Genomic DNA, 22857 nt, shown 5'->3' on the forward strand with positions numbered 1-22857 from the left:
AACCTAACCTAACCTAACCTAACCTAACCTAACCTAACCTAACCTAACCTAACCTGGCGGCCTACAGAGTTGTAAGTAAAATGGAGGTGGACGGACTCGTCACCCAGGTGTTGACGGGGCACGGCGGATTCTCCGAGTACTTGCATCGCTTCAAGTGCAAGGAGAGTCCGTCCTGCATCTGCGACCCCGGGGTGTCCGAGTCTGTTCCCCATCTCCTGTTTGACTGTCCAGTTCATGCGTATAAACGAATGAAGCTGGAACAAGAGATCGAAATTCAGCTGTCGATAGGTAATATTGCGGATGTCATACACGATAATAAAAAAAGGGATGTTTTCTTTAAATATTGTAAAGATATATGCATAGAAGTAAATAAGCGAAACAGTAACCTGATTGGGAACAGAGCGGACTAATGTAGACACAATGTTTCTTGTATATTATTGAATATAGTAACCAACATGTGTAAAAATTAGATCCGCTCTGTCCCCAATATCGTATTGTTAATTATTCATCATAAAATAGTATATATAAATAATAGTATATATAAATAGATGTAAATAGATATAAGAATGTAACTAGATTTGTGTAATAAAGAAATAAAATAAAAATAAAAGAAAAGAAAACACCCCCGAAAGTAGAAGGATGGATAGGAAGGGAACCCACCCATCGAGTGAAAGAAGACGCATGAAAGAAAGATCTAGTATGAAGAATGAAAGTACGAGCAGAATGTTAGCGAGAACTGGAATGAAAGAGTAGCCAAAAACAGAAAAGCAGTCACAGTCTCTGATAACGTCAGAGGTCAATGTATTATAATTTAAAAAAAAAAAAAAAAAAAAAAAAAAAAAAAAAAAAAAAAAAAATAACCTAACCTAACCTAACCTAACCTAACCTAACCTAACCTAACCTAACCTAACCTAACCTAACCGAATCGCGCGCGTTTTAAGTGCTCCAACGCCCGCTCCGCAAAGTTTTAATCTTTGGAAAATAGAAAAAGTGGTTTTTTCTTATCAGATTGTGAAGTGTTATGCATCAAAAGTTGCGCCTCGTTTAGGCCTTCAATTTGGCGGAAAGTGCAAAGAAATAAGTTGAAAATTGGACGGGCAGTGGCCAAAAAACCTAAAAGTTTGAAAATTTTCGAACTTAAACGGCGTGCGCCACAAAAACCAGATCGACGACATACCTTTTTTGTTGCTGGAGTCGACGAGCCTTACGGAGCCCTACAAGGCGACACCTTTGCTGGATTTTTCCTGCACCGCTAAGTGGGGGAAATACAGGAAAAACCACCGACCACGTGGCCACGTGGTCCAGGATCGAGACGACTTGGGTTGCTCCGGGAGGCCGCATTTAAAAGAAGAAATCAAGCCCCGCACGGCGACACTTAGATTTTAAAAATCGGTTAAGTATTCGCAGAGTTATTGAAAATTTTAAAAATTTCAAAATTTCAAAATTTTATTTTAAAAAATATAGATCGAGAACCCCTATTTATTTTTATTAGAATCTGTAGATCTCAACTAGTTGTACACACATTTTAAATTTCAAAATTTTCGGCCTAATAGTTTATTAGATATTAAATTTTTTAAAAAATTCGGGGTTCTCACGACACTCTCAAAAAACGGTGCAATAACTCTGCAATACACCGGACCTACCGCGTGCATAGGCCTTAGATTGTGCAGTGATAGTTAATTAGACTGTTAGTTAATTAGTATAGGTTCTTGACAGTAGAAGGCCCCATACACCTCCAACTTTTTAACTTTTAAAACTTGTATATAGCAAAATACGTACTAACAGTGGACACTAAATTCTATTAATTTTAAGTTATTTAACTGAGTAGACTGTACACTGCTAGTTAGTCAGTACTTTAAATAAGTTAGAAATAGGTTTTAAATTTAGTTAGTTATAAGTATCTTAGGCTATCTTTTGACTGTTGGGCCTTTTACACCCAAAAATATCTCTGTCAAAACCAATTCCGACTACACAAATCTTTTCATTGTGTAAAGGACGATTCTTTTTGATGTACAAACCTTATGGAGGCTAGTTTGTGTTGACCATTAACAAGACTCATTGGACCAGATTGATTGTACACTGATAGTTAGTACTTTAAATAAGTTAGTAATAGGTTTTTGACAGCTGGAGGCTTTTTACACCTCTAACTTTTTCAAATCTGGTTTAATTTGTTAAAAGTAGCTTTAAGTTTTAAGTTTAATTTTAATTTTGACTACAGGCCCTATACACCACTTAGCGATTGACTGTAAAGGTTAGGTTAAGGTTATTGACAGCTGGAGACCCTATACATCTCCAAATCTAATAATTAGTTTAACGGGCTCTTTACACCTGTTAAATTAGTAAATTGACATAGGTTAGGTTAAAACAAAATCTGTGCTGTTATAAGTATACTGTCTTCCTCGGAACAAAATGCTTGGATTAAGAACACCTATCAAAACACAGAGCCCTGGAGTTCCAAGGAAATCAATTTCTGCAGCTGGAGAGATGGCCGAGCCTAAGCTTACTCAGACGCCGAAGGCGGGCGAGGATGCGAGTGGGTCTAACCTGCCGATGCATGAAAAAGACGATGCAGCCAGCCCCCCCAAGCCGGGCACGCTGGACACGCCGCTGCATGGCGATGGTCAAGTGACTCAGAAAAAAGGGACTGCGATGAACCTGACGTACCAAACGTTCACCTCCCCGGGGCCGGACACGAGTATAACTAAAGGGAGGGTTGCGGAAGCAAAAGGATGCCTCTTGAAAGCCAAGCTTCAACTCAAAAACTCTCGCAACCTTAGAACCGACATTAAAACGGACGTGCTTCAGGCCATTGAGAGGCTGTACCAGCTCGTGAAGGAGGCAGAGATGGCGAGACCTCAGAACGCCGAAACTTGCACCGATCAGAGCAAGGTTAAGGCTAAGGAGCTGCCGAATAAGCAAGCGAAACGACAAGGCGCGCAAAGCGAGAAAAGTGAAGGTGTGCTCGCAGTCGATATAGTCCAAAAATTGGACGACCACCAAAAACAGATTATGGCCGAACTCCAACACCAGAAAGATTTGGCGGCCGCGTCCAGACGAGACATGGGTGCCATAAAGGAACAGATGGAGCGTCTTAATGAAAACATCCAGGAAAGGGCTACCACATATGCGGCGGTGGCAGCGACCGCCAAGCCCGCTGGTGCTACCCTCCAGCCCCGGCCTGTCCACTCAATCGTAGTGTCTTCCGTTGACACCCAAGATACCAGTGAAGACGTCCTCAATAAAATTAGAACAGCTGTGAACGCGAAGACATCAGGCGTGCGAGTGGATAGACTGAGAAAGGCAAAGGATCAAAAGGTAGTGCTGGGCTGCCAATCGCGAGAAGAGCTTGCCAAAGTGGCAGAGAAACTCAAGTCTGGCAGCCCAACACTCCTCACACAGGAGGTAGAGAATAGGGACCCCCTCATTATACTATTAAATGTCCTTAACATTAACACAGACGAGGACATCTTGGGCGCCCTTAAACTCCAAAATGAAAACGTGCTGGGGGCGATACCTGACGATGACTACAGGGTAAGCGTGAAATTCCGAAGAAGAGCTAGAAACCCGCTCGAGAACCATGTCGTCCTGCAGGTGTCGCCGCCAGTATGGCAGTGCGTCACAGCTGTGGGGAAGGTCCATATAGATTTGCAACGAGTTGTGGCTAAGGATCAGTCCCCGCTGGTTACGTGCTCCAGGTGTCTCGGCTACGGGCATGGTCGCAGGGCCTGCCAGGAGTCCGTTGACACCTGCAGCCACTGCGCAGGTCCGCACCTGCGTAGTGAGTGCCCGGCGTGGAAGGCTGGAGACCGACCCACGTGTCGCAACTGCCAGAGTGGCCGACTGGACCGGACGGATCACAACAGTTTTGATGATAGCTGCCCGATCCGGAAAAAGTGGGATGCTCTGGCAAGGGCGAGAGTGGCGTACTGCTAAGGGCTCCTCGGGCGAATCAATTAAGTCTAATAATATAACCCAAGGTAACTTCCAAACAAAACAGCTGGCCTTCAAAGAAATGACGCTGGAGGCACAAAAATGTGGGATTAGTCTTGCCCTCGTTCAGGAACCATATGTGGGGGCGAAAGGAGAAATCGCACAAAAAAGTGGCTTCAGGGTAGTTCGGCGATCACAGAATCGGACAAAGCCAGTAAAGAGCGCAATTGTTAATTTTAATGACGAAATGCAGATCGTTGAATGCCCCACAACCACTTCTGAGAATATAGCTGTCGCGATTATAAAAACGAATACAATATGGGAACTTGGAATCATCTCCGTATACTTAGAGGACAGCCTCCCCGTGGAACCAAATTTATCACAACTTAAAGTAATTATAGAGATTTTAAAAACAAGATACATTTTAATAGGGGGGGACTTTAACTCATGGAGTCCATGGTGGGGCAGCAATTCAGAGGACCTTCGAGGAAAGGAAGTACTCGGAGTTTTTGCGGAGATGAATCTAAACACACCGAATGAGGGCAGGACTCCCACTTTTTATACGATAAGGAATGGTAGGGAATTTAAAAGCAATGTAGACATCACTGTATGCAGTCAGGCCAAAAAATCGCAAGATCAACCTCTCGTAAAGGAAGGAACCGTCCTAATTCCGGTAGAATCTGCAAGATTACTGGCCAACACTTTCTTTCCCCAGGATGTGGAATCTGATGACAATTCCGATCACAGGAAAATACGAGAAAGGGCTGGAAGTATAATAGAACCTATGGAAGATGAAATAAAGGACCCTCCCTTTACGAGAGAGGAACTAAAATATGTGATCTCAACATTTAACCCTAAAAAAGTACCAGGAAGTGATGGTTTCACGGCTGACATTTGCGCGGAGACCATAAATGCTGACGCAAGTGTATATTTGGCTATTGTCAGCAGGTGCCTCGAAATATCATGTTTTCCGGTACTCTGGAAACAGGCAACGGCAATCGTTCTGCGGAAAACCGGAAAATCTGACTCCAGTCAACTAAAATTATATAGACCCATAGGACTGTTGCCGGTCCTCGGAAAGATTCTGGAGAAGATGATCGTGAGGAGGCTTCGATGGCACCTGTTGCCAAGAGCTAATCCAAGACAGTATGGACTCGTACCACAGCGCGGTACCGAAGGCTCCCTCTGGGACTTGGTGCAACATATACGAAGCAATCTTGATAATAAACTTATCAATGTTGTCGTATCACTGGATATAGAGGGAGCCTTTGATAGCGCGTGGTGGCCGGCGGTGAGATATCGCTTACTGGACGAAAAATGCCTCCTGAATCTCAAGCAAATTGTAAATAGTTACCTAAACGATAGAGAAGTCAGAGTACGCTAAAATAAAATTGTTATAATTTTAATATATTAAGCTAAAATAAAGATTGATAGTTGGATATTTATTATAAGAATAGATATTGTTAACTTCGATAAAAATTTTGGATGTAATATAATAAAAATATAATAGGTAAAAATAAAAAAAGTTAAAAAAAGGTCTCTGATTCATGTCAGAGGAACTCTGATTCATTTAAAAAAAAAAAAAAAAAAAAAAAAAAAAACCTAACCTAACCTAACCTAACATAACCTAACATAACCTAACATAACCTAACATAACCTAACATAACCTAACATAACCTAACATAACCTAACATAACCTAACATAACCTAACATAACCTAACATAACCTAACATAACCTAACATAACCTAACATAACCTAACATAACCTAACATAACCTAACATAACCTAACATAACCTAACATAACCTAACATAACCTAACATAACCTAACATAACCTAACATAACCTAACATAACCTAACATAACCTAACATAACCTAACATAACCTAACATAACCTAACATAACCTAACATAACCTAACATAACCTAACATAACCTAACATAACCTAACATAACCTAACATAACCTAACATAACCTAACATAACCTAACATAACCTAACATAACCTAACATAACCTAACATAACCTAACATAACCTAACATAACCTAACATAACCTAACATAACCTAACATAACCTAACATAACCTAACATAACCTAACATAACCTAACATAACCTAACATAACCTAACATAACCTAACGGTTAGCATTCTGTCCTTAAGTTTACAAAGTTATAAATGCTACTCTCTTCTCTATACTTTGTTCGAGGTAGGGCGCTGCTGACTACACGTTAGGTTGGTCGCTAATATCTCATTAGATGTTTACTTTGTGTTAATCTTGAGTACGTATATAACAGCGTTGTGCTATGCTGCAGTTAATTATAATTTTACAGATTTTTCAGTGCAACGGTTCAGGAGATAAAGAGGCTGTTACTTCAAGTGACGTGATAGATTTTTTTTAATGTTGTCTTTCGTAATAGGGTTGTTTTATACTTAAAGGCGTCCAGTTGGCGACATTAAATTTGTATGGGCATAAATCCATACTAATATTATAAATGCGTAAGTGTGTCTATCTGTCTGTCCGCTTAACCGATTTTGATATGGTACAGATTTATCTTACATCCCGGGGAAGGATATAGGCTGCTTTTTATCCCGGCCGACATACGCGCGGCGCCCCTTTAGAGCGCTTCCCAGGCAGTTCCACCACCAAAAAACACCAACTAACACAAAAACCAGCCACTCTTAACAAAAAAAACACTCCAAACAAGCACAGCACGCGCGCCAGCAAACGCCATCGCAGACGAAGACCAACAGAGTTCTCACGGGGTTTTAAAGTAGCGGGTATGTGCCTACCATGATTAATAACTATAAATACTATATTGACACAAGACCTACTCGTATAAGCGGCAAATCATTGTTTTCATATTAGACGCGGCGTCCAGTCAACTTCACAGTGCATGGCTCGGTGTGCAAGACGCCATGCATACTGACAGCCATAATTAGAAAATTAAATGATTAGTGACACTAATATTTTGTAAAAGTTTTGCCTTTGAATCCCTCACTACGCTCATGATTCAAACTTCAAAGCAAATTAGATTTTTATATATTTCATTGTCATTCATAAAATAAATAATAAAATATGTAAAAAACGAATTTTCTTTTATTTCGGTTTCATTTTGTTTTACAATATAAGTTTAAAGTCTGTGTAAAACACATTTAATTAAAAGTCAATAGTTTAAATAATAGATTTTACAAAATGCTTATGAAATAAAACGTTGGGATTTACAATTAATTATATACAAAAAATTCCAACGTTTCTGGAGTCCAGAGCGTTCTAAATTGAAAAGCAGTGGCGTCGCTCGCACGTTTCTGCGCCGAGGGAAGGGCGGTGCGAGTGAAAGTCTCCGGTGCTCAGACACAGTGTATTCGCGGTCAGTGGTGCGCGTCGGGCGGCGCGGCGGGCGGCGCGGCGGGCGCGGCGGGCGCGGCGGGCGGCGCGTGCGGCGCGAGGTGCGCGAGCACGACGTGCGGCGCGTGCGGCGCGGCGGGGCGCGCGCGGCGCAGCGCCAGCTGCTGCAGCTGCAGCGTGCGCAGCGCGGGCTCGGCGCCCTGCAACAGGCGCGCGTCGTCAGCGAGCTACGCGGTATGGGGCAGGGGGCGACGCCTTCCAGCTCCAGCGTGGGTTTACATTTTATTAAAATCCTGTGGAAACTCTTCGATTTTCCAGGAAAAAGTACCAAAGTTGACAGACGCATTTATACCATTAATTATCTTATGGATGAGTGATAATAATCCATACTTAATATTATAAATATGAAAGTGTCTGTCTGTCTGCTACCTTTTCACGGCCCAACAGTTTAACCGATTCTGACGAAATTTGGTACAGAGTTAGCTTATATCCCGGGGACGGACATAGGCCACTTTGTATTCCGGAAAATCAAAGTGTTCCCACGGGATTAAAATAATTTAACTAAAACTAAAATAATTTTGAGATTGAGTTTTTGAGCCTTATTAAGTTTGTCTAATAAAGTTGATCCACATGAACATACAATACAAGTTGACAACAATAATGATAATAATCGATTTCCGAACAAATGGCAGATAAAAAGTATGAGAGGATCTAGGGTACGGTACCTGTGCGGCGGGTGCGTGCGCGTGGTGCAGGATCTTGAGGTGGTGGCGCGCGCCCAGCGCCTGCTGCCGGTACAGCAAAGGCGCGCGCGGCGCGGCGGGCGCGGGCGCGGGCGCGGGTGTGGGCGCGGTGGTAGGGGCGGGCGCCGGTGCGGGCGCGGGCGCGGCTGCGGCGGCGGACGTGGGGGCCGCCGGCGCGCCGGCCGCCTTGAGCTTCTCCTTGGCGATGCGCTCGGCGCGGCGGCCGGCCACGTCCATGGGCGAGGGCGGCGCGTCGTAGTCCACGCCGTGGTCGGCCAGAAGCGCGGCGTGGCGCGGGTTTCGCGGCGCGTCGTCGCGGCGGCGCGCGGGCGCGGCGCGGCGGCGCTCGGCCGCGGCGCGCAGCGCGTCTAAGCGCGCGAGCGGCGGACGCGGCGCGTCGTCGGCGCGGCGGCGCGGCGGCGGGCGGCGGTGGCGGCGGCGCGGGTCGGCCAGCGCGTCGTGGCGCTCGCGGCACGCGCGCGGCGAGCGGAAGGCGCGCGCCGCGTCCGCCACCAGCTCGGCGAGCCAGTCCCAGTTGGGCGCGTGCGCGGCGGGCGGCTCGGCGGGCAGGCGCTGCAGGCGCAGCGCGCGCCGCAGCGCCGCGTCCTCGGCGGGCGCCCAGTCGGGCGGCGGCGCGGGCGGCGAGCGCGCGGGCGGGGCGCGGGCGCGCGCGCGCGGGCGCGGGCCGGCGCGCTCGAACAGCGAGGGCGGTGCGGGCGCGGCGCGGGGCGCGGGGCGCGCGCGGCGCGGCTCGCGCGGCGCGCGCTCGCGCCAGCGGCACGGCGGCAGCAGCGCGTCGGGCGCGGCGCCGCGGCGGTAGAGCGCGCGCGCCCACGCGTCGCAGTACACGTCGCCGTCGCCGGAGGGCGGCGTGGGCGGGCACCACAGCGGCATCTGGTCGGCGCCGTCGCCGCTGAGCCACACCTGCAAGGGAGGGCGCGTGAGTCAACACAGCGGCGACACTGCACCAAACAAGTACAAGTACACGACTCACCCCCGACACACGAAGACACTGCAGACTCCCAGATGCACACGATATAAAATCACTCTTGCAAAGAATCGTAGGTTTAAAGCAGCCATTGAACCAAACGAAACTTCTTTACCTGCATTAGGCGAGGGGCGAGGGGCGAGGGGCGAGGGGCGAGGGGCGCGGCAACGAGCACACGGTGAGGGTGAGCGTGTGATCATTGGGCACAGCGCATGTTGTTTGTCATTTCGTGACAGATGTCTCATGTGTCGGCCGCTGCGTGTGCTCCAAGGGGAGGGCCTGCTTCGTTGCTTTTTGTGCTTTTTTAATGTCGGTAAAGAAGTTCATTTGAAAACCAGTCGAACTTATAAAGTTTATATGCATTAATTTATGTACTGAGATTATTAAAACTCCTGAAATGGTATTGTAGGTTCGGCCCGCCCGTTCCTTGCAAGCGTGTGCGCGACGGGCGGCACCGAGGGTGGGCGGGGGTGGGGGTGGGGTAGGCGCCGCTCGGTGTCGCCCGTGAATGCTCGCGCGCCTTACATCCCTGACGTTCGTTTGGTGCGCGGCGCGACGCGCGGCGCGACGCGCGGCGGCGAGCATTGACGGGCGAGAGCGAGCGGCACCAAATGGAACGTCAGAAATATATAGGCTCGTGCGTTCGTGAAGTCGTTTATTGTTCCTCGTGTCGGGGGCCGGGCGTGAGCCAGGCGTCCAGCGTGCCGGCGCGCAGCCGCCGCCGCGCGCCCGCCTCGCCCTCGTCCAGCGTCCACAGGTTGATGTGCACGGCGCCGCGCGAGCGCGTGCGCGGCGCGGCGGGGACGGGTGTCGGCGCGGGCGGTGCGGCGGGCGGCGAGGGCGGCGGCGAGGGGGGCGCGCGCGGGCGGCGGCGCGCACGCACCTGCGCGCGCGCGTCGTCGCGGCAGTAGGTGAGGTCGGCGGGCGGTGGCGCGGGCGCGGGCGCGGGCGCGGGCTCGGGCTCGGCGTGCAGCGCGCGGCGCGCCTGCTCCCACTCGCGCAGCTGGCGGCGCATGTCGGCCAGCGCGGCGCGCTCCGCCTCGGCGGCCGCGTCGCCGCTCTCCACGAGCCGCATGGCGTACTTCTCCACCGGCGTCAGCTGCAACACCACCACTCGTCAACTTATCGCTATCGTACTGTAACTGGGGGCATCCGACAACTTCTCAGTTTAACCCGTCGATAACAATTGTATCAAAAAATACAATGTGCAATTTATCCTCGTCCCTAATCCATACTTCCATATTAATATTATAAATGCGAAATTAATATAATTATAAGGAACACTTTATTTTATGTGGCATTGCAACGCATGCCGGGTACAGCTAGTTATATATAAAATACTATAATTTTAATTTTAATGCGCGGCAAATTCAAATTATGCTGCCATATAAATGAAGAACTTCATTTACATAAATTATTATTATTAAATAAATAAATAAATTAAATTGAATAAAGGCATCATATTATTCTGCTGTTTCGACATTTTTATGAAACTTAACCTTGAATGCTTTAAAAAATGAAAACAATACAACTACGATTATTCGATACAACAAGCTATTGGTCGCCATTTGAGTTGTATGGGAATGGATAGTTATCATGAGTACGCACCTGCTTCATGAGCGCGGCGAACTCGGCGCGGTGCGGGTCGTGCGGCGCGGCCGAGGCGGCGGGCGGCGCGGAGGGCGAGGCGGCGCGCGACGCGGCGGGCGAGTCGGACGCGGGCGGCTCGGGCTCGGGCTCCAGCGGCAGCGTCTCGTCGAACTCGGCCAGCTCGCCCTGCGCCTCGGCGCGCGCCGCCGCCGCCGCCGCCGCGTCCGCCTCGTCCTCGGCGGCCGCCAGCGCGCTCTCCAGCTCGCCGGCGGCGGGCGCGGCCAGCAGCTCGGCCGCGCTGGCGGCGCGCAGGTACGCCGTGGTGAAGTGGCCGTCCTCGATGGCGGCGGCGCCCAGCGCGCGCTTCTGCTCCGCCTTGCGCAGGATGTTCTCCTCCACGGTGGCGGCGGTGACGAGGCGGAACACGTGCACGTCGCGCGTCTGGCCGATGCGGTGGCAGCGGTCCTGCGCCTGCGCGTCCATGGTGGGGTTCCAGTCCGAGTCGTAGAACACGACGCAGTCGGCGCCCGTGAGGTTGAGCCCCACGCCGCCGCTGCGCGTGGACAGGATGAAGGCGAAAACGCGCGGGTCCGCGTTGAAGCGGTCCACGAGCGGCTGCCGCGCGTCCACGCGCGTGGCGCCGTCCAGCCGCAGGTAGGCGTGGCCGTGCAGGCTGAGGAAGGCCTCCAGCACGTCCAGCACGCGCGTCATCTGCGTGAAGATGAGCACGCGGTGGCCGCCCGCCTTGAGGCGGCGCAGCAGCGCGGCCAGCGTCTGCAGCTTGCCGCAGTCGAACTGCAGCAGGCGCGGGTGCGGGAACGCCACGGCCTGGCGCGCCGCCGCCGCGTGCAGCAGCGCGAGCGCGGCGCGCGCGGGCGGCTCGGCGGCGCTCTCGGCGCGCGCGGCGCGGCGCCGCCAGTCGCGCGCGCCCGCGCCCGCGCCCGCCAGCAGGCGCGGCGCGGCGGCGCGGCACGCGCTCCAGCATACGCCGAACCTGCGCACGACGCACCCACGTCAACACACTGCACTGACCGCTGCCACGACAACAGCGGTTGTTCCACTGTTTAATGGAGCGTCAGTACAAAGTATCAAGGTGGAAGCGACGGGCCTGCGCGCGAAATTCAAATTTAATTTGGTTTTTCGCAATTTGTAAACTAATACGACAACGTAGGCTTATGGTATTTTGTTTGTGACAATGGCAGTATCATCCTCACAGGTTTATACAAAAATCTTTACTTGAAAGGGTCCAGTTTAAGAAATTAATTCTAGTATCAAGTAATTTGTGAGAATAGTCAATACTAGAATTAATTTCTGAAAACACAAATTAAATTTGAATTTGGCGGGCAGGCCCGTCTCATGCCCCTTAAGGTATAACTAGATAGATGATCTACAAAAAAAAACAGTTTTGGTAACAGCTTACAAATTATTTTATAAATGGTTTTCAGTATTTGTTGTGTAAATATAGTTAGTATATGGTACATGATAAACCGAAGTTTCATATCCCTCACTAGTTTAGTTTTTGAGATAGCCACTGACAACTTTGACAGCCTCCCATTTCATTATTTTTTGTAATTCATTTCGTCAGACGGACGGATGAACAGACAGACAAACAGCAAAGTGACATGATTCTGTTTTTAACCTTTGAGTACAGAACCCTAAAAACTAACAAGATAAAGTTGAAAACTAAAACCGGACTGTGATCGTCTTAAAACACTGGAATATTAGAGTAAAATTGTTTGTCTTTTGTTTGGTGTACTTTAATGCTGTTGTACAGTTATACCCATGAATTCAGAATTCTCTCGAATATTCACAAATATTTTTGGAGACCCCACTTTTTTCGATGTAACATCCTCTAGGTCAATTTTTTCGTATAAAATACTAGCCGATGCCCGCGACTTCGTCCGCGTGGAATTAGGTTTTTAAAAATCCCGTGGGAACTCTTTGATTTTCCGGAATAAAAAGTAGCCTATGTGCTAATCTAGGATAGTATCTATCTCCATTCCAAATTTATGCCAAATCCGTCCAGTAGTTTTTGCGTGAAGGAGTAACAAACATACACACACACACACACACACGTACAAACTTTCGTCTTTATAATATTAGTGTGATAGCCAATGTCACCCGGACCTTTACAATAAATCAATTGACACCTCATTCATCAAAATCGGCCCAGTAGTTTAGGCGCTATAGTGGAACACACAGAATCTGGATACAAACATACATTATACATTTTATTTTTATTAATTTAATAAATGACTACTCCAGTCAGGACATACAATCACATACGCGCGCGCGTATACAACCGAAAAACCGCCACAGCATCCCTGAAGGAGATTCTGGAGCCTGGAAGAATTGCTTAGACCAAAGGTTTGTGATCTTTCTTGTTGGATTTGTTTTTAGGCCTTATTTTGTTGTTGGTCTAGGTTTTAGGTTGTACCATTTCCGCAAACGCTCCCGGATCCTTGGCTATTTACACGCTGAGGATCCACATGCATACATAAATACATACATACTGCTAAAATCATTACCCTTCCGTTTGGCTTTGCCGCAGTCGGGTAAAAAGTAAGTGGGGACAAGAGAATAGATGCTAAATTAGATCCAGCGGGCAGAGACGATCAGCTAACTGGATCCTGTGCCTAGATACAAAGCGTGCAGCTTGTCACCTCTCGATGGTGTCGCGCATCTCGTCGCACAGCGCGGCCAGGTCGCGCGGCGCCACGAGCGGCGCGCCCGCGTGCAGCGCCGCGCGCAGGTCGGCGCCCCACAGCGGCAGGCGCCAGCAGCGCCGCTCGTTGTCGGCGGCGGCGCGGCGCGCGCAGTGGCGGCGGTGCGCGGCCAGGCGCGCGGCGGCGGCGGCGGGCGCGGCGCGGGGCGCACGGCGCGCGGGCGGCGCGGCGGGCGGCGGCGGCGGCGTCTCCGGCGGCGCGGTGGGCGGCGCGCGCGGTACGAGACGCAGGTGCAGGCGCAGGCGCGCGGGCGGCGGGCGCGGCGGCGCGGCGCGCGGCGCGTCGGGCAGCTCCTCGACGAGGCGGCGCGGCGGCGCCAGGTGGCGCGCGCGGTGCGCCGCGAAGGCCTCGGCGCCGGCCGCCTCGAGCGAGGCCAGGTCGCCGCCGAGGCGCGCCGCCAGCGCCTCGCGCGCCGCCACGCCGGGCAGCAGCGCGCGCGCCGGCACGCGCAGCGCCAGCGCCGGCAGCTGCAGCGGCGACTGCACGGGGCGCGGCTCGAACAGGTCGGGGTGGTTGCACACCTTGCGCAGCTGCATCAGCACGTTGATGACGCTCAGCAGGTTGCCGGACTGGAGGCTCTCCTTGGTCCTGCGGAGGCCGCGAGGGTCACTCTACGCCGGAGCTATTCCATTCTTCTCACTAGTTGGTGATGTACCAATCACCTACCTACCTACTTAGCACCGGCCCATCTCAAAATAGACACTTTTCATAATTTTTGTATTTTCCTTCTAGTGATGGTACAAAATATGATGTGTATAATAATATTTTTACTAGTTCAAAAAAGAGCGCCTTTGCTACCTAAACCAGTGAGCAAAAGTCGTTTTTGCTCAACCAATGAGAAAAAGTTTTTGCTTACCAATTGAGAAAAAATGTTTTTTAGAAAGCTCTTAATAGACATTTCTTTAATTCATTGTCTTAAAAATTATTGGGAAATTTTGTGATATCGAAATAACTACCTCATATTAAGCTCATATGGTTATTTGAACGATACCGTAACCGAATCAGGCTATTACGGTCCTGGGAAATCAAAAGTTCTCACGAGATTTCTAAAAACCTAAATCCACGCGGGTGAAGCTGCGGGCATAATCAATCACTACATAGTATAGAACAAAGTCGCTTCCCGCTGACTGTCTGTCCCTATGTATGCTATAAACTACGCAAAACATTTTGATGCAGGATGGCATGTCTATCTCTTAGAGATAGCCCATTTTTTACCCTTTGCTTTTTACGAATGAATGGCTTATTTACGAAAGGACTTGATGCATGAATCCAATATAAGTGAGGCAGCGGTACTCACTTGGCGCGAGACATGAAGTCGTCGTAGAGCGCGCGCTGGCGCTTGGCGAGCCGGCACAGCAGCACGTGCTCGAACTTGCGCGGCATCTGGCGCTCCACGTCGGCCTTGAGGCGGCGCAGCAGGAAGGGGCGCAGCACGGCGTGCAGGCGCCGCAGCAGCGCGTCGTCGCCGCGCGTGGCCACGGGCGCGAACCACTCGCGGAACTCGGCATGCGACGCGAACACGTCGGGCATGAGGAAGTGCATCAGCGACCACAGCTCCAGCAGGCTGTTCTGCAGCGGCGTGCCCGTCAGTAGCAGGCGCCGCTCCGCCTGGAAGCCCAGCAGCAGCTGCCAGCGCTGCGACTTGAAGTTCTTGATGTTCTGCGCCTCGTCCAGCACCAGGTAGCGCCAGCGCTTGCGCCGGAAGCTCTGGTGGTCCTGCACGACCAGCTTGTAGGACGTGATGCACACGTGGAACGAGTTGGCCTTGGTCCAGCCCACGCGCTTCAGCTTGCGCTCCTTGATGCTGCCGTAGTAGGTGAGAATCTTGAAGGCGGGGCACCACTTCTTGAACTCGATCTCCCAGTTGAGCACCACGCTGGTGGGCGCCACCACGAGGTGCGGGCCCCAGTCACGCCGCTCCAGCGCCAGGTGCGCCAGCAGCGCGATGGTCTGGATGGTCTTGCCCAGCCCCATCTCGTCGGCCAGGATGCCGTTGAGGCGGCGCGCGTGCATGGTGGCCAACCAGTGCAGGCCCACGTGCTGGTACTCGCGCAGCGCGTGGCGGAGCAGGCGCGGCACCGGCGTGCCCACGTCCGTGTCCGACAGCGTGGTGCCCGTGGGCTGCAGCGACGCCGCCAGCGACGCGGCCGCCTCGACGCGCGCCTCGCCCGCCTCGCCCGCGCCCTCCACCAGCGCCTCGAGCCGCGCCGAGCCGCCCGACGCGCTGGACGCCGCGTCCGCGTCGCTGTCGTCGTCCGAGGCGGAGGGCGGCGGCGAGTGCGCGGGCGCGTAGCCCGGCGGCAGCAGGTCGTCGAGCGCCAGGCGCGATTCGCGGCGCAGCGCCTCCAGCTCGTCGTCGTCGTGCGCCGCCTCGCGCTCGGCCGCCGCGATGGTCTCCTCGTCGTCGTCCGAGTCGTCGCGCGGCTGGAACTCGTCGTCGTCGGGCGGCGCCGGCGAGGGCGCCAGGTTGGCGGCCAGCTGGCGCGAGTAGCGCTCCGTGCGGTCTACGATGTAGCTGAGCTGCTCGTCCAGCGCCTCCTTGCGCGCGCGCTCCACGCGCCGCACGCGCTTCCACTCCACCAACTGCAAGCAGGACCGAGACGATGCAACATTCACATTTCATCCCAACCAGTCAAATCTAACTACAAAAGTATCCTTTACCTTTTCCACGTTGGACCAAAACATCCGGATCTCCTTGGCAGCGAAGGCGGCTATCTTCTTCAGCTGCAACTCTTGAGCCTTCTCGGCCTTCTGCGCGGCGGCCGCTTTGTCTTGGAAGTACTTCTGCACCGCTCGCGCGCACTGCAACCAGAAACGGCACGTTGATCGACCGACGCTCGGGCTGCGACGTGCGGGCGCGGGGTGCGAGGAACGCGGCCTACCTTCTTGGCGGCCTGCTTCTTCCACTTGCGCTCGTGCGCGAAGTCCTGCGCCAGCCACGCCATCTCCTCCAGCAGGTAGTCCCAGTGCGTCTTGGGGCGCGGCGGCTCCAGCACGCGCGGCAGGCGGCGCTCCGCCCACAGCCCCGCGCGCGCCAGCTCGCCCACGCGCGCCGCCACGTACGCCTCCTGCTTGGCCTTCTCCACCATCTCGTCGGCGGGTGCGGCGGCGGCGGGGGGCGCGGCGGGGAGCGCGGCGGGCGCGGCGGGCGTCGGCGGCAGGGCGGGGCGGCGTGCCTCCACGAAGGCGGCGAGCTGCGGCGCGGGCGGCCGCTTGCGCCACGCCGCGTAGTCCATCATGTTGCCGCCCGCCTGCAGGAAGTACAGCTCGCTCAGTTGCTCCGTGAACCTGTAAGCAGCGCGGCGCTACAGCGGCGTCGGCGCGGCGCCCCCGCGCCCCCGCCCCGGCACTCACCTGTCGCGCAGCGTCTTCAGCCGCAGCAGCTTGTGCTCCAGCACGCGCTGGCGCAGCGCGGCCGCGTCGTCGAGCAGCTTGGCGCGCTTGCGCGGCGGCTCGTCGCGCTCGGCCGCCGCGCCGCCGAGCGCGTCATGGCCGCCGGGCGCCGCGCACGCGCGTCCGCGCTCCACGCCCTGACCGCCGATCGCAAAATAACCAATTTAAATAAAACTGTTTAACAAGATAAAGTTGAAAACTAAAACCCTACAGCAATCTTCTAATAAATTCTAAATATTATAGTAAAATTTGTTTTTCTGTCGCTTGGTATATTTTAATGTTGTAGTACATTTTTATTTATGAACTCAGAATATTCTCCTCTTTCATTTGACACCCCACTGGATACAATAGCAAAAAAAAAATATTTTGGAGACCCCCACTTTTTTTCATGTATCATCCGTAAGGTCAATTTTTTTCGTATAAAATGTAGCCTATGTCACCTGGACCTTTACAATAAATCGATTGACACTTCATTCATCAAAATCAGCCCAGTAGTTTAGGCGGTATGGTGGAACACACAGAATCTGGATACAAACATACATACATACATACATAGACTGCTAAAATCATAACCCTTCCTTTTGGCTTTGCCGCAGTCGGGTAATAAGTGAACAAACTTCAAAAGCACTAAAATAAGTGAACTAATTATACATTATTGATATCATTCTACTTGCTTAATTAAACACACATGCCATTTTAATTTTTTTGATACTGTTTTGGGCTAAGGCTTGTATCTGTTAATGTACTTAGTTAATGTGTAAGGGCAGATAGTCGCAACTTGAAAATTGACATTTTCGCCAAACAGAGTATAGTTATACAGGTTTCTATACATATACTTATGGCTCTTGGCCATACTAATATCGCAGTGATTTGAGACAGAGAAACATCAATTGTTCCATCTCAGACAATGCAGTATCTGAGCTCTATAAAGGCAATTCGCTGCAACTTCAATTGCGGTGGTTAGCTTTTACACATTTGAGCGTAATACTAAGAAGTAGAGGATATCAGTGTGACAAATACCATGAGTGGCGAGATCGAAGTGGCTCCAGGGGGTGAGGAGGGCTCATGTCGTGCGCTCATGCTGCAACATTGCGGACGAAACTAACTTCCATGCTCTGCACTGTTTACTTCCTATTCACTTCACCAGTCACTTGTCACTATACACCAAGTCCACACATCAAGCTTTATCACAATCCATCTATATGCATTCGACGGCAAAATACTTCACGATTAATTTATAATTATGTACCTAAACTTATATAAACTTTTATTATTGCCAGTCCTCCGAAATAGGTAACTATCATTATAATTTTTTTTTAAATAGTACAGTAGGTATCAATATCTCGCGTTTGTTGGAGCCTTTGATTTGTTCCAATAATTCAATTCAAAAGTGCTGTGAACCCTGTTCAAGCCGTCACAAACAAAACCCTTTGACTCTAATCCGGCGTCCGCCATATTGAAGGTTTGAAGCAGTTGATGTTTCACTTTACAAAGCGACTTTAAATCGGCGAATATTTTTCCAAACACTACATGATCCACAAAAATGATATTGATTTATGACTTATTTTGAAAGCTACTGCTTAAAACCACTAATATTTTTTTTAAATGCATAGAATATCACTATATTTCAATTAATTTTTTCTGCAATTTATTTTTTGTCTCATTCATAGGGATGCACATCGTTTCGACCACTTTTTTTTTTTTCTCTCTCGTCTGGCTTTTACAATGATTAACCAATGTCAAGTTTGTAGTTATTTGTAACAAGTTAGCTAAACTATACAAGTACGGACCCCGTCTGTGCCGGCGCTCGCCGACATACGCACGGCACCCCCTTAGAGCGCTTTCCAGTCAGTTTAAACAAAAAAAAAAACACTCCAAAAAGCCACAACACGCGCGCCAGCAAACGCCACCACAGACGAAGTCCTCGACCACTTCGACTATCCACTTAAGTACTATCCAGTATCCTGTATGTTATTGGTCTGTGGCTGCCCGCGAAATTCAAATTTAATTTGGTTTTTCGCAATTTGTAAACTAATACGACAACGTAGGATTATGATATTTTACTTGAGACAATGGGAGTATCATCCTCATAGGTTTATATAAAAATGTTTACTTGAAAGGGTCCAGTTTAAGAAATTAGTTCTAGTATCGACTAAGTAAAATATCATAATCCTACGTTACTTGTCGTATTAGTTTACAAATTGCGAAAAACCAAATTAAATTTGAATTTCGTGGGAAAGCCCGTTGCTTTCACCTTAAATACACAATTTTTGTCTATCGATCTTCAGAAGGATCGACTTATCTAGATCGTAATTTTATTTCATAGTCTACGATATATTTTGATAAATTCTACTTCTATGCCATCTCAGAACGTTTTTTCTAGCTGACTAATTAATATCATATCACCATATCACTTTATGAAAATCCAACTTGGGTATTTCGGCTGGAAAGGCTGTTAAAATTACTATTTTTTGAAAGTTCAAATGTTATGGATTGGCATTATGTAAAAAGTATGAAGCAATGAAATCGTATTGTTAGTGCATAAAGGAAGATATTTTTGTATTATACAAAAGCAAATATTTTTCAATAATTTTATTAGTTCGATTCAACAACACACTACCGAATTTGATTCAGAATCGATTCATAGCAAAAAAACGTTATTCCTATAGTGCGTTTCATCAAATAGTACCTATGGCGTTATGTTGGCTCCCCTGTCTGTCCAAGTCATTGGCGCCATATTTGCAGAAGACGCAGATTTTGTTTATTTTCATTTGATTTTCCTAAATGAATGAAATGAAAATCAAATGAAATAAAAAAAAGTTGAAAAAACTATAACCCGACTACGGAAAAAATAAGACAACTTGAACCCGACTTCGTACAAGTAAAATAAACTAAAAAGAAAGAAACAAGATTGTGCTTAGTGCTATCATCGTCTTGATTGAGATTCAACACAAAGGCCGTGTGCCATGTTTGTGTATCAGGGGGCACGGCAGTGCCCCCGCCAAGACGAGCCAAACGGCGGCCGGGGCGCTACGTAGTACCTTTTTCTCGAAGTGTTTCGCCGTATTTTCGACCCGTCATAACTTCGGTCTGGATGACGCTAGAAAGTTGAAATTTTCAGTATAAGGTGTCCTCAGCAAATATACCAAATATACTAAGTATCAAATATCTAGCTTTTATAGTTACAGATTTATTGATACCTAAAATACGCCGTTTTCGTCCCTCACTGATGATCATCACAATTCATAGTCTGTAATTCTAGGGTACTTCCAGAAGTCCTAGAAGGCTGAAATTTGGTATGTAGACTAGAAATTGCATACAAACTACAGGAAAATTAAGAAATTGGCAATGCCCCCCTCTACGACTCTTATGGGAAAAGCAAATCTGTAAATTCTGTCGGTAGAATGCTGATATTTTCAGGATAAGATGTCCTTGGCAAATCGATTAAACGCATTGAGTATCAATTGTCTAGCTTTTATAGTTTCAGATTTATTGACAGTCAAAACTTCTAGTCTGTAATTCTAGGGTACTTCCCGAAGTCATAGAAGGCTGAAATTTGGTATGTAGACTAGAAATTGCATACAAACTACAGGAAAATTAAGAAATTGGCAATGCCCCCCCTCTACGACTCTTATGGGAAAAGCAAATCTGTAAATTCTGTCGGTAGAATGCTGATATTTTTAGGATAAGATGTCCTTGGCAAATTGATTAAACGCATTGAGTATCAATTGTCTAACTTTTATAGTTTCAGATTTATTGACAGTCAAAACTTCTAGTCTGTAATTCTAGGGTACTTCCCGAAGTCCTAGAAGGCTGAAATTTGGTATGTAGACTAGAAATTGCATACAAACTACAGGAAAATTGAGAAATTGGAATTTCCCCCCCTCTACGCCTCTGTATGGGGGAAGCAAATCTTTAAATTCTATCGCTAGAATTCTGATATTTTCAGGATAAGATGTCTTTGGCAGATTCATTAATCGTACTGAGTATCAATTGTCTAGCTTTTATCGTTTCAGATTTATCGACATTCAAAACCTCTAGTCACAAATTCTAGGGTACTTTCTGAAGTCCTAGAAGACTGAAATTTGGCATTAAGTAGGAATTTCAAGAATTATGAACAACAGATAAATTAAGAAATCGGGTCCCCCTTCATCCCCTCGTATATGAGATGCATATCTGTAAAATCTGTTGCTCGAATACTAAAGTTTACGGCATAAGATGTCCGTGGCAGATTTATCAAACGTACCAAGTATCTGTGTTTCCTGAAGTCCTAAAAGACTGAAATTTGGTATATCTGCTTCAAAATTGAGTTGCAAGATTCCACCCGAACAAATATACTTACATACGAGTACATTGCAAGTTGAATAAAAGCTTTTAAAAAAAGAGGTAACGATAGAGAGTGGGCCATGAAAATGATGTACCTACAAGAAATAGATCCGAAAAAAATTTAGGGCACCTGCCAAAAAGAAATGAAATCCCACCAAAAACATTTCATGTAAAAAGTTAGCCAAGACTCACAAGTTCATAATGTTTTCACTGGTAAAAAGTTATGAGATCTCTAGTAGAGCCAAGCCCCTAGCTGAGCTTAGATATGTGCTGGCCATGGGACCTATCCCAAGTCCAAAGTAATATAGCTCTTAAATGTTCTTGACTGTATCAAATTTATAACAATAAATAACAAATCACTCTACTTACAAGCTCTGGTTCTACAAACCCTATATCTTGGTAAAAAAAGTACGGCTTGGCCGTTTAATGTTCGTAAAACTATTACATGACATAACATATTAAACGTTAAAAGTTATTAAACGGCCAAGCCGTCTTTTTTTTACCAAGATGTAGGGTTTGTAGAATCAGAGCTTGTAAGTAGAGTGATTTGTTATTTATTGTTATAAATGTGATATAGTCAAGAACATTTAAGAGCTATATTACTTTGGACTTGGGATAGGTCCCATGGCCAGCACATATCTAAGCTCAGCTAGGGGCTCGCTCTACTAGAGATCTCATAACTTTTTACCAGTGAAAACATTATGAACTTGTGAGTCTTGGCTAACTTTTTACATGAAATGTTTTTGGTGGGATGTTTGTTACTCCTTCACGCAAAAACTACTGGACGGATTTGGCTGAAATTTGGAATGGAGATAGATAATATCCTGGATTAGCACATAGGCTACTTTTTATCCCGGAAAATCAAAGAGTTCCCACGGGATTTCAAAAAACCTAAATCCACGCGGGCGAAGTCGCGGGCATCGGCTAGTAACTAATATTAAACTTTAAACTGGTTGCCAGGAAAATTAAAAATAAATAAAACTGTTATTTCGTGTGCGAGACCGATTCACAGATTCACACTTTCACAATTGTCAAGTGTCACTTGACCGGTTTTTTTTTTAATTTATACAGAGTTATAAGTCAAAGAGTATGTATTCACTACGATACTTGTATAGTTTTTTTTTTCTCTCTCTGGCTATACAAAGATTATCCAATGTCAAGTTTGTAGTTATTTGTTACAAGTTAGGGAAATTATACAAGTATAGACCCCGTCTGTGCCGGTGCTCGCCGACACACGCACGGCACCCCCTTAGAGCGCTTTCCAGACAGCTTTACCAAAAAAAAACACTCCAAAAAGGCAGAGCACGCCCGCCAGCTAACACCAACACAGACGAAGTCCTACTTGTAGTTTTCCTAACTTGTAAATAACTACAAACTTGAGATTGGCTAATCTGTGATGATCTGTGTAAAGCCAGACGAGAAAGAAAAAAAATTTACCTCAGTGGACAAAAATGTCAGTGGGACTTCGTCTGTGATGGCGTTTGCTGGCGCGCGTGCTGTGCTTGTTTGGAGTGTTTTTTTTTTGTTAAGAGTGGCTGGTTTTTGTGTTAGTTGGTGTTTTTTGATGGTGGAACTGACTGGGAAGCGCTCTAAAGGGGCGCCGCGCGTATGTCGGCGGGCGCTGGTGCAGACGGAGTCCATACTTGTATAAATTCAATAACTTGAAAATATCACAAACTTGACATTGGCTAATCAGAGTAAAGCCAGATTTAAAGAGAAAAAAAAAATGTCAGTGTGTCAGATTGACATTTGACACGAGAGTAATTTTTGTCTTGTCAGTTATCTAGGTCAGATTCGTGGTCTGTGATCTAG

The 22857-nt window shown here is 48.4% G+C and overlaps 1 protein-coding gene across 1 annotated transcript; it reads right to left on the minus strand.

The window, feature by feature from the left end:
• Positions 1 to 6790: 6790 nt before the first annotated feature.
• Positions 6791 to 18400, minus strand: LOC123878911 (helicase domino). The gene is made up of 11 exons (XM_045926282.1): positions 17740 to 18400; positions 16681 to 16856; positions 16209 to 16614; positions 15988 to 16128; positions 14624 to 15909; positions 13264 to 13914; positions 10619 to 11594; positions 9894 to 10109; positions 8005 to 8946; positions 7348 to 7479; positions 6791 to 6856 (listed from the first exon to the last, which is right to left on the minus strand). The coding sequence occupies exons 1-11, from the start codon at positions 17797 to 17799 to the stop codon at positions 6791 to 6793; spliced, it is 5052 nt and encodes a 1683-aa protein (XP_045782238.1). The 5' UTR covers positions 17800 to 18400.
• Positions 18401 to 22857: the final 4457 nt, after the last annotated feature.

This window comes from Maniola jurtina, chromosome 3 (genome assembly GCF_905333055.1).
Source record: "Maniola jurtina chromosome 3, ilManJurt1.1, whole genome shotgun sequence".
Classification (NCBI taxonomy): Eukaryota; Metazoa; Arthropoda; class Insecta; order Lepidoptera; family Nymphalidae; genus Maniola; species Maniola jurtina.